The 10806-nt window shown below is 48.1% G+C and overlaps 1 protein-coding gene across 3 annotated transcripts in view; it reads right to left on the minus strand.

Annotated features, from left to right (window-relative positions):
- LOC117743040 (glycerol kinase-like) overlaps window positions 1–7924 on the minus strand; it is an 8200-nt gene extending 276 nt beyond the window's left edge. The window contains exons 1-21 of one of the 3 annotated variants that reach the window (XR_004611066.1): window positions 7639–7731; window positions 7153–7226; window positions 6962–7068; window positions 6790–6867; window positions 6608–6687; window positions 6340–6477; window positions 6141–6250; window positions 5778–5844; window positions 5624–5641; window positions 4887–4922; window positions 4696–4763; window positions 4570–4612; window positions 4400–4480; window positions 4234–4312; window positions 4061–4157; window positions 3837–3921; window positions 3518–3638; window positions 3141–3284; window positions 1210–1296; window positions 908–1024; window positions 1–816 (exon numbers count right to left, since the gene is read on the minus strand). The exon at window positions 1–816 is cut by the window's left edge and continues 276 nt beyond it. Coding sequence is in view for 2 of the 3 variants with exons in the window: in XM_034550771.1 (XP_034406662.1) it covers window positions 806–816; window positions 908–994; window positions 1210–1296; window positions 3141–3284; window positions 3518–3638; window positions 3837–3921; window positions 4061–4157; window positions 4234–4312; window positions 4400–4480; window positions 4570–4612; window positions 4696–4763; window positions 4887–4922; window positions 5624–5641; window positions 5778–5844; window positions 6141–6250; window positions 6340–6477; window positions 6608–6687; window positions 6790–6867; window positions 6962–7068; window positions 7153–7226; window positions 7639–7731 (1704 nt within the window). In the remaining variant the exon portion in view is untranslated. Of the gene's footprint in view, window positions 817–907; window positions 1025–1209; window positions 1297–3140; window positions 3285–3517; window positions 3639–3836; window positions 3922–4060; window positions 4158–4233; window positions 4313–4399; window positions 4481–4569; window positions 4613–4695; window positions 4764–4886; window positions 4923–5623; window positions 5642–5777; window positions 5845–6140; window positions 6251–6339; window positions 6478–6607; window positions 6688–6789; window positions 6868–6961; window positions 7069–7152; window positions 7227–7638 lie in introns of all 3 variants that reach the window. The other 2 variants (XM_034550771.1, XM_034550780.1) reach the window with 2 other exon arrangements.
- Between the last annotated feature and the right edge of the window lie 2882 nt (window positions 7925–10806).

Here is a 10806-nt window from a genome sequence, read left to right on the forward strand (position 1 = left end):
CCAAAAGAGCACTTTGATGGCAGTCCTCTCATCCCTGCAAACAATAAATACACATTCGTGACCTCATCTTTGTTTTTATATGGTTTAAATCTCCCTTTTGAGTTATATCTTCAATTAAAATGTTTAATATTAAGGTGCAATAAAGAGTTCTGTGGATGAAACCCCCAAAAAATGTTCTGATTTAAACATAAACCACATAAATTTGTGACCAAAAAATAAATATAACACATTCTGCCATTTTGATGATGGTATAAAAGACAAAAACTGGAGATTTGAACCATAATGGGTCAGATTATCTGAAGACTTGATCTACAAAATAAATCACGCATTAACAGCTTGAGCTCGTCACTTATTGATCGTTGTAGTTAAACTGGGAGGATGTTTAATGTTTAAAGACGACCACGTGTGTCTTTCTAGGTTGTTTACAGTTTAAGAACATCAATATCAATAGAGAGCTTTCTCTAAACAAAAAAACTCAATAACCATCACTTATCTTAATTTCTGTCTTAATCCCAACTGTTAGAAAAAATATATATTAAACTCTGTTAGTACACAGATCCCACAAGACAAACATAAAGTGCTCTGTGCCTCAAAGTGGAGGCTTTGAAACGACTGCTGAAAGAATACACACATGATGTTGTTTACACATTAAATACTGCATGCACACCCAAAGTAATCTCCAATGTACCAACGTCTGCTGCAGAGAAGAAAAAAGAAAAGAAAGTCTCAATGGTTCAAAGTCGTCCTGGTATTCGGTAACTCGGTCCGGCGTGACGGGCGTTCGATTCCTCTTCCCTGCACCGGTCTAGTCGGGGCCTGACGGCGGCACAAACATTTGGTTCATTTGATAAACATGTGTGAATGACAGTCATCATGAAACCGTGGCAACCGTGGAGGAGACGCTGACCTGAGATGTATTTGGCACCGACGAGCATCAGCAGGCTGCCCATGACGTAGAGGCCCAGCGGCACGCTGCTGAAGATACTGGGCTCGCCTGGTGGGGACACGACCAAACTTCAAGGGCCTACTCAGAGGTCAAAGGTCAGCGGTTTGGTGATTACCACAGTAATAAAGCAGGTTAAGCCTCAAACGTGAGTTAAAGGATAGAACTTAGGCACTTGGATAAAATAAATACTTTAGCCTTCATGTTTTATCACACGCACGCGCACGCACACGCACACGCACACACACACACACACACACGCCTACCGTTTCCGTTACCAACGGGCTCCGTCGTCTCCCAGTTCATGGATTTCTGCACCGCCTTCTTCCACCGAGCGAACCGGAACTCACTCTCTACGGACACACAGGCAGTAAGCGTACAGGCGGTAAGCGTACAGGCGGTAAGCGTACAAGCGGTAAGCGTACAGGCGGTAAGCGTACAGGCGGTAAGCGTACAGGCGGTAAGCGCACAGGCGGTAAGCGTACAGGCGTAAGCGTACAGGCGGTAAGCGTACAGGCGGTAAGCGCACAGGCGGTAAGCGCACAGGCGGTAAGCGCACAGGCGGTAAGCGCACAGGCGGTAAGCGCACAGGCGGTAAGCGCACAGGCGGTAAGCGCACAGGCGGTAAGCGCACAGGCGGTAAGCGCACAGGCGGTAAGCGCACAGGCGGTAAGCGCACAGGCGGTAAGCGCACAGGCGGTAAGCGCACAGGCGGTAAGCGCACAGGCGGTAAGCGTACAGGCGGTAAGCGTACAGGCGTAAGCGTACAGGCGTAAGCGTACAGGCGTAAGCGTACAGGCGGTAAGCGTACAGGCGTAAGCGTACAGGCGGTAAGCGTACAGGCGGTAAGCGTACAGGCGGTAAGCGTACAGGCGGTAAGCGTACAGGCGTAAGCGTACAGGCGTAAGCGTACAGGCGTAAGCGTACAGGCGGTAAGCGTACAGGAGGAAGCGTACAGGCGGAAGCGCACAGGCGGTAAGCGTACAGGCGGTAAGCGCACAGGCGGTAAGCGTACAGGCGGTAAGCGTACAGGCGGTAAGCGTACAGGCGTAAGCGTACAGGCGGTAAGCGTACAGGCGGTAAGCGTACAGGCGGTAAGCGTACAGGCGTAAGCGTACAGGCGGTAAGCGTACAGGCGGTAAGCGTACTGGCGGTAAGCGTACAGGCGGTAAGCGTACAGGCGGTAAGCGTACAGGCGGTAAGCGTACAGGCGGTAAGCCCACAGGCGGTAAGCGTACAAGCGGTAAGCGTACAGGCGTAAGCGTACAGGCGTAAGCGTACAGGCGGTAAGCGTACAGGCGGTAAGCGTACAGGCGTAAGCGTACAGGCGTAAGCGTACAGGCGGTAAGCGTACAGGCGGTAAGCGTACAGGCGGTAAGCGTACAGGCGTAAGCGTACAGGCGTAAGCGTACAGGCGGTAAGCGTACAGGCGTAAGCGTACAGGCGTAAGCGTACAGGCGTAAGCGTACAGGCGGTAAGCGTACAGGCGGTAAGCGTACAGGCGGTAAGCGTACAGGCGGTAAGCGTACAGGCGTAAGCGTACAGGCGTAAGCGTACAGGCGTAAGCGTACAGGCGGTAAGCGTACAGGAGGAAGCGTACAGGCGGAAGCGCACAGGCGGTAAGCGTACAGGCGGTAAGCGCACAGGCGGTAAGCGTACAGGCGGTAAGCGTACAGGCGGTAAGCGTACAGGCGTAAGCGTACAGGCGGTAAGCGTACAGGCGGTAAGCGTACAGGCGGTAAGCGTACAGGCGTAAGCGTACAGGCGGTAAGCGTACAGGCGGTAAGCGTACTGGCGGTAAGCGTACAGGCGGTAAGCGTACAGGCGGTAAGCGTACAGGCGGTAAGCGTACAGGCGGTAAGCCCACAGGCGGTAAGCGTACAAGCGGTAAGCGTACAGGCGTAAGCGTACAGGCGTAAGCGTACAGGCGGTAAGCGTACAGGCGGTAAGCGTACAGGCGTAAGCGTACAGGCGTAAGCGTACAGGCGGTAAGCGTACAGGCGGTAAGCGTACAGGCGGTAAGCGTACAGGCGTAAGCGTACAGGCGTAAGCGTACAGGCGGTAAGCGTACAGGCGTAAGCGTACAGGCGTAAGCGTACAGGCGTAAGCGTACAGGCGGTAAGCGTACAGGCGGTAAGCGTACAGGCGGTAAGCGTACAGGCGGTAAGCGTACAGGCGGTAAGCGTACAGGCGGTACCTTCGGGGTTGATCTGCGGCTCAAACTTCTCCGAGGTGACCTCGCTCAGGTCCTCCGGGCTCAGGCTCCACACGCTCACGCCCTCCGCCGCGCCCGCCGCCATCGCCGCACCGAGAGCCGTGGTCTCGGGCATGGACGGCTTCACTGCGGATAACATGGAGCAATAGAAACGCTGCAAGTCATTCATCGTGTCGCCAGCAGAGGGCGGTAATACTGCCAACGTAGCACCACGACATTCGGTTAGAATATGACGAGGATGCCGTTTTACATTCTTTGTGCTGTAAAAACATTTAGAAAATTCATCTGGTTGATTATGAGCCCAGTTTCCTTTCAGCATCACTCCGAATACACCGAAACAAATGTGATGGCCGCCTCACCAACAGGGATGCAGAGGATGTCCGCCTGCAGCTGCATCAGCAGCCTGTTGGACGTCATTCCTCCGTCCACCTGGAGCTGAGTCAGCGGGATGCCGCTGTCCTGGTTCATGGCGTCCAGTATCTGCGTCAAAAAATATATATATATTATTATTACAGAAACAATACGATATGAAGTTTTGTGATTTTCACACCCGTGTCAAATTGATAAATGGAATTAGAAATGCCATTTTCAGCTATACAAATGGAGCGCGTGCATCGTGAGCCGGGCTGCAGCGCCGCCGTCCTCCTCCGACCAATCGGAGAAGCCGAGAGCGCTCACCTCTTTAGTCTGGAAGCACACGGCTTCCAGGGCAGCGAACGCCACGTGCCTCTTGTTGGTGAACTGAGTTAACCCACAGATGATGCTGAGGGTCAGAGGGAGGGTGATCATATCAATGCTTACATGTTGTTATAATGTTATGCTTTTGTCAGAGAAATAAATCCACCACGACGAGAGAAGTTGTTGTTATTCTTCTGTTGTTGTTATTCTTTGGGGGCTCTTACCCTCTTGCACTGGGCTCCCAGTACGGAGCGTAGAGGCCGGAAAAAGCAGGAACAAAATAACAGCCGTAGGACGTACCGACGGACGCGGCCAACTTCTCTGCAACGGGAACGAAACGTCACTGGGCACCGACCTTTTACACCTCGATACAGATTAAATGACACTTATTACATACCGAGCTCTTCGGATGACTCGATGATGCCCAGGTTGTCCTGCAGCCAGCGGACCACAGCTCCGGCGATGGCCACGGAGCCCTGGCGACGAGAAACGTCGCGATTAGAAGGACCGAATGATTTCACAGAATACGACGAAAAAAAAGGGAATATTATAAAAAAAGATGCCTCGAGTGCGTAGCAGGCAGGTTTGTCTCGGCCGAGTTTGTAGGCCACGGTGGTCAGGAGGCCGTGGTCGGACATCACGGGCTGCGAACGACAGAAGAGAGAAAATGCAACAGTGTGCAAAATGTGCTCTCCCGATGTCACCGCTGGAATTACAATCTCTAGTGTTTTACCTTGGGTCCCGTGTTCCGCAGGAGAAAGCAGCCCGTTCCATACCTGAAACCCCCAAAATAAATCAAACTACTAGAGAGAGAACTAATACATTTCAAGAGAAGAAACAAACGCGCAGAGCCACTCACGTGTTTTTAGCCTGCCCGTCCCGAAAACACATCTGTCCAACCAGCGCGGCCGACTGATCCCCGAGACACTGGGTTTAAAGAACACAGACATCCGTCAGGCGTCATTGAACGCCTCGCAGGCGTCATTGAACGCCTCGCAGGCGTCATTGAACGCCTCGCAGGCCTCCAAGCCAATATAGAGTCAAACTTACCCCTGAAATGGGGATACCGGAAAGAGCTCCAGATTTCTGCCAAAAGAGAAAAGATGAACTTGTTTAATGAGCGAACGGCGTCACATTAAAAATCAATGCTCCTTTTTAAAAGAAGAAAGTGTAGAAATCGTTTGAAAGTGACAAATAAAGACAATTAACGTGCCCTCACGGGAAACACTAAAAAGCAAAGGGGGAATTACTCGTTATTTGACAAGCAGGAGGCCAAATAACACAAATATACAGACCGCATCTCCCATAAAGTAAACAAACAGCACTGGAACAGTGAGTGTGAACCTGCGTGAATTAAAATCTCTTCAATCTCTGCTTTGGTGAAGCGTGTAAAGATGAATATTTAAAAAATAAATAAAATAAAATGGTGCAAAAGAGTGAAGAGATTTTTTTCCCCCCGGGCAGCGACAACCAGCCTCACAGAAGCAATGAGGGACGGGGAGCATCCAGTACATTTCCAACACTGATGTCAAACTAAAAACATACAAACACGCGTTTCTCCGCTCGTTTATTTAGCTGAAAACGTTTTGGGGGAAACATCGGACTCTGTTCTATGTTTTTGGGGGGATTAGAGGTCATTTTTTGGGATCCAGCGCAGCTACTGAGGCCGAAGCCCTGGCGTGAATCTTGGAAATGCACCGCGTGATGTCGTATTTGCCTCCACCAGAGAAGAGGGACAGGTTACTGTGCATGAGGAGGAACGGGATGTGATGGCGAGTATTACTTACCCGGCTAGAACAAATTTTCTACCAGTGAGAGAGGAGAGACAATGGCACAAGAAAAGCCTAAAGTAGTTTCTTTGACCACTCTTTCAACACAGCAATGACATTATTAGGATCAAATATGAATTTGATGGGCTCCTTTATGCGTGCGCATGCTTACCATGAGACCGTAGATCTCTGATGAGCTCCTCACTCTGGGCAAGATCTCCATGGGAATACCAAAATATCTGACGGGAAAGAGCATACCGTTAATATGTATAAACGATATAAAAAGGTATTCTGAAACTACGGTGTGAATTTAAAAGCTAGATATTTGATAAACATGCAAGATGTAAGTCTTGTCTCCACGCTTATCGGAAAGTCTTTGATTTATGCTATTTTCTGTCGTCTCTTATTTGACGTTATGTTTTATAATTATTATCTTTGTGTTTATGTGGTGAATCTTCTATGCTGCCAACTCTTGTAAAACAAGTATAAAATATCAAACGGGATTATCCTGGCGAAATAAAGACAGGAGTCGTACTCGCAAAGTTCTGGGTCCCAGTCCAACGTGTGAATGTTAAACAACATGGTCCTGCTGGCGTTGGTCACATCCGTGCAGTGGACGCCGCCCGACTTGCCCCCAGTCAGGCACTGAAAAGACACACACACAAAGAAAAGGTCCAGTTTTACACCTGTCGGCCGGAGCTCGTCACACGACGTCTGTACAACCGCCCGCTCACCCAGATGAGCCAGGAGTCCACGGTGCCGAACATGGCGCGGTGAGACACGACGGCGTCGCGGACCTCGTCCACGTTGTCCATCATCCAGCGAAGTTTCACTGCGCTAAAGTAAGTGCTGATCGGGAGCCCCGTCTTGTGCTGGACAACGACACCAACGACAATTTCAGTGTGAAAAATGACATATTTGGGATGAACGGGAAATTCACAAGATCCCATAAAAGCAGCATTAAAAACAAAAAAAGGAGCAAACGTAAAAAAAAAAAATCACCTTCAAGTGGTTCTTATTCCTTCCTGGAGTTTTGTTGATTAGACGTTCGACTGTTGATTGAGTCCGCAGGTCCAGCCAAACTGAAGTCATTGCATAGCAACAGAAAAAGAACCGTCAGATCCTGTTTGCGTCTCCATCCGGACCGTGAACAATGTTACCAGGATGACAGGAAACCACTTTACCAATGGCATTGTAGAGGGGCTCCCCGGTCTCTTTGTCCCAAACAAGCGTGGTCTCCCTTTGGTTGGTCACTCCGATAGCTCAAGATAGACAATTCCCAAAGATTTACGATCCATAACGATCCTCTTAGAGATAAATGAGAGCGTCTCGAATGCAGCGGGCGTGAATAATTACCTTTAATGTTCGAGATGTCGATGTTGAGCTGGGTGAGCTTTTCACACGTCCGCTCCATGCACTCGTACACCGACTGCAGGATTTCTTTGGGGTCTTCCTCCACCCATCTGAAAATAAAAAGACATGTCAACACTTTTCTAAACTGCGCATGCGTCTTTTAAAAAGGAACGGCATCGAGGCGTTTCACTCACCCTTCTTTGGGGAAACTCTGTTTGATTTCCACCTGATGATGGCTGAGGAGCTCTGCCGTCTTTGAATTAAATACCTTCAAAAAGAGACAAACGACACTTTATAAACACAGCTTCAATAATTACATTATATTAAGACGTAATCATAATTCATATTAATTATTAATAATGTCTTGGTTTTTACTCACGTTTACAAAATATATCTGTGGCATTAAATTGACCAAAATCAAATGAGCAGTCGCAGTTAAATTAAAATGTAAAACGTCACCCCGTGTTTTAAATCTAAAGTTATGACTTGTGCCAATTAGCCACACCTAGAAAATTAATAAAACACCTGTTCCTTCTAGTTAAGAGAGCAACAACTCAATAAACTCGTTGAAATAATGCACGTGTGGTGGCTCCGACCAGAGGGCACAGTGATGACAAGAGGCAGGGAAACACACCCAAGGACACCGCTAGCTTTGTGCACGTCGCTCCGGTTAAACTCACCAGAAACCGGGTGGAGCTCGTGCCCTGGTCGATGGCAGCAACCAACGGGCCTAACGTTATCCGGTGTGAGGACGCGGCCATGGCGCCGTTCATCGGCAACCCGAGAGCTTCTGGCGACGAGTCGGATCAGGAACACCGAGTATCAACCCCGGCAGAGGCGGCTCAAAGCTGAGGGGAGAGCGCCGGGTCCGTCGACGGCTTTCTACGTGGGACTCGACCCGGCGCACAACGATGACGCAGCCGAAAGGGCGACAGGTTCCGCGCATGCGCATTCAAAGGTTATGGCACCGTCTCACACCGGGTGGAGACTGAAGGCCAGTTTGAGTTTGACCCCGCCCCCCTTTTCCCTGACCTATTTATTAAATGATGTTATTATGTTGTGACGACCTGAAATGTAGTTATGACCAGTCCCTGTACCTGCTCCTTTAAAGCCCTATAAAAGGTCACTAAATGTAACCTTTGACCTTTTGCAATGATGGGTCAAATTAATCAAATTTACAACGAAAGAGGAAACTAATATTGTATTTCAAGATGGTGATGGTGGCCCAATCCCCACCCTTGCAATAATAATAATAATAACAATACATTTATTTATATAGCACCTTTAACAACAGGCTTTACAAAGTGCTCTACAGAGAAGCAAGGTAAAAACATAACATCAATACAAGTAAACATTTCAGAAAATACATGAGGCAAAGGAGACAATGCCATAGAGGCAATGAACACAATAGAGGAATAGAAAATTACAAATACAAACTAAAGCAGAACAGACAAACTAAAACAGGGGAAACAAAGAACTGCATAAAAGGACGACATCACTTAAAAGCAGTTCTATAAAAATGGGTTTTAAGAAATGATTTAAAAGAAGCTACTGATTCTGCCTTATCCCCTCGTTCCAAAGTCGAGGGGCTCTGACGGCAAAAGCCCGGTCACCCTTTGATTTAAGCCTTGACTTTGGAAGGGCCTTGAAGGGGGCCTTGAAGGGGACCTTGAAGGGCCCCACCAGAGGATCTAAGGCTGCGAGCTGGCTCATATGGGGCTAACATTTCAACGATGTAGCTTGGGGGCAGACCCAGGCGCGCTTTAAAAGTGATCAGCAAAATCTTAAAATCAATTGTAAAAGTAACAGGGAGCCAGTGGAGAGAGGCCAGGCAATGTGACGTTAAACACACAGTGGAGACGTTTAAAAAAACAACCAAAAAAACACAGATTTATTCATCAAACATTTCATTTTGTTATTGAAACTACTACTTTTGACCCCCAAAAAATAAATACATCATTTGAAATGAAGACGTTCAAATGAGGGAATACAAAGTATAAAATATATTCCCACAATCTGGACAATATTTGTTGACGTTGCCGTGATATGTTGCAAAGTGCTGTCCCATTCACACCATGTCAAGCCCTTACAGCTTCTCATTCACCAGGTCCCCGAGGGTTCAGGGTCCGAGGGCATTACATTACATTTAGCCGACGCTTTTATCCAAAGCAACTTACAATCATACACCGTAGACACAGCTACAGGGAGCAATTCAGGGGCAAGGGTCTGGGATCGGGCCCTCGTCTCTGTCACGAGAGATAACTGGTCTGAACGTTCCCATTTCCCAAGTGTATTTAAGACTAGCTTGTGACAATAACAGTGATGAAGGTCAAAAAGAAGCACAGGTGATGCTATATGGTGGTAATTGAAGAGAGGTCCACTGAAGTCTGCTTAGTAAGAATAAACCAACTGGCGTTGGATTTTTCAAATATTATTATTTATTCCTTCATGCACAACACATGCTTACTGTTAAATACATGATGTATACCAGCGGTCCCCAACCCCCAGGCCGCAGTAGATTTATTATATATAGAAGCTGCGATGGAGCGATTCCATCAATAGGATTTTCAGATTTTAACTACGAGACCAAAGTTTAAATCAAACAATGTTGTTTGATTTTTAGGCCAGGAGGGCGAGGAAACAACTCTGCGATCAAATAAACAGCAGCAGACCACCGACCCGTAACCACGTCGACCAGCTTAATGACGCCATGAATCAAAGGCAGGCTTCCAGAATATTTAGCATATATAGGAGCTGCGATGGAGCGATTCTAACAGGATTTTCACGTCAAAAAATCGAGCAATGTTGAAATATTTTCGGAACATTTTTCGTGGCAAGGTCAATGGTGCTGTCGGACCTCAGGACCACCTGGAACCTCCAGAAGAGGGGGCTGCCGGACCTCAGGACCACCTGGAACCTCCAGCAGACAGTGCTGCCGGACCTCAGGATGTTTAGAGTTTAGAGCATGTGTTTTCAATTTGCATTAAAGAATGTACGCCCTATGAATGTAATTACTGTAGCTAACAGAAGAAGAGTAATACGTTGTTGTTTTACTTATTCTATACCGTTCACCCTGAGGACAAGAGGTCAACAGGGTTAATGTGCAGGCACAAAACTAGGTTTGTTTTGTGTCTCCCCACATACCTCACACACCCGCGCACCACACATGGCTCAGGGTCATCTCAGACTGATAAGGGACTAGACAAACTGTTTCCTCATTCTGTGTGGGATAACCACTTCAATAAAAAGGACTGTCTGGAGAATGGCGAGCCAGAGTGTTTTGCAGAGGCACAGCTCAACATTCTCCTTGCAGCAAGTAAAACCAAGAGCTCGAGTCTGTCATCTGTGGTCATTGGAGTGTGGGTCTGTTAATTGAACTAGCGGGGCTTTATCTTTATGGTAAAACCCCCACACAGGACCACCTGGAACCTACAGCAGACGGTGCTGCCGGTCCTCTGGACCACCATGAACCTCCGGCAGACGGTGCTGCCGGTCCTCAGGACCACCTGAAACCGAAACCAGGACTACGGCGGAAACAAAGCCGGGAGGGTGAGGAACCAACGCTGCGACCCGATAAACGGCAGCGGACAACAGACCCGGTAGACCAATCAACTGAAATCAGTTATCTTAACCGGGAAAAGATAGATCTGTTTTTGAGACTCGGGAGATCAGAAAAACAGCTGTTGAGCGAGAGAGCTCAACACAAGCTCAAGGAGGACGCCATGGAGGCTAAATTCAAGTATCTGGAAGACTATGTTAACCAGGTATTAGAGGCTACTCTGGCTGAGGGTCAGTCGACAATAACACAGTTATTGCAAGAGAACAAGGATCTCGGGCTGACCAATCAG

The sequence above is a fragment of the Cyclopterus lumpus genome, chromosome 2, assembly GCF_009769545.1.
Source record: "Cyclopterus lumpus isolate fCycLum1 chromosome 2, fCycLum1.pri, whole genome shotgun sequence".
Classification (NCBI taxonomy): Eukaryota; Metazoa; Chordata; class Actinopteri; order Perciformes; family Cyclopteridae; genus Cyclopterus; species Cyclopterus lumpus.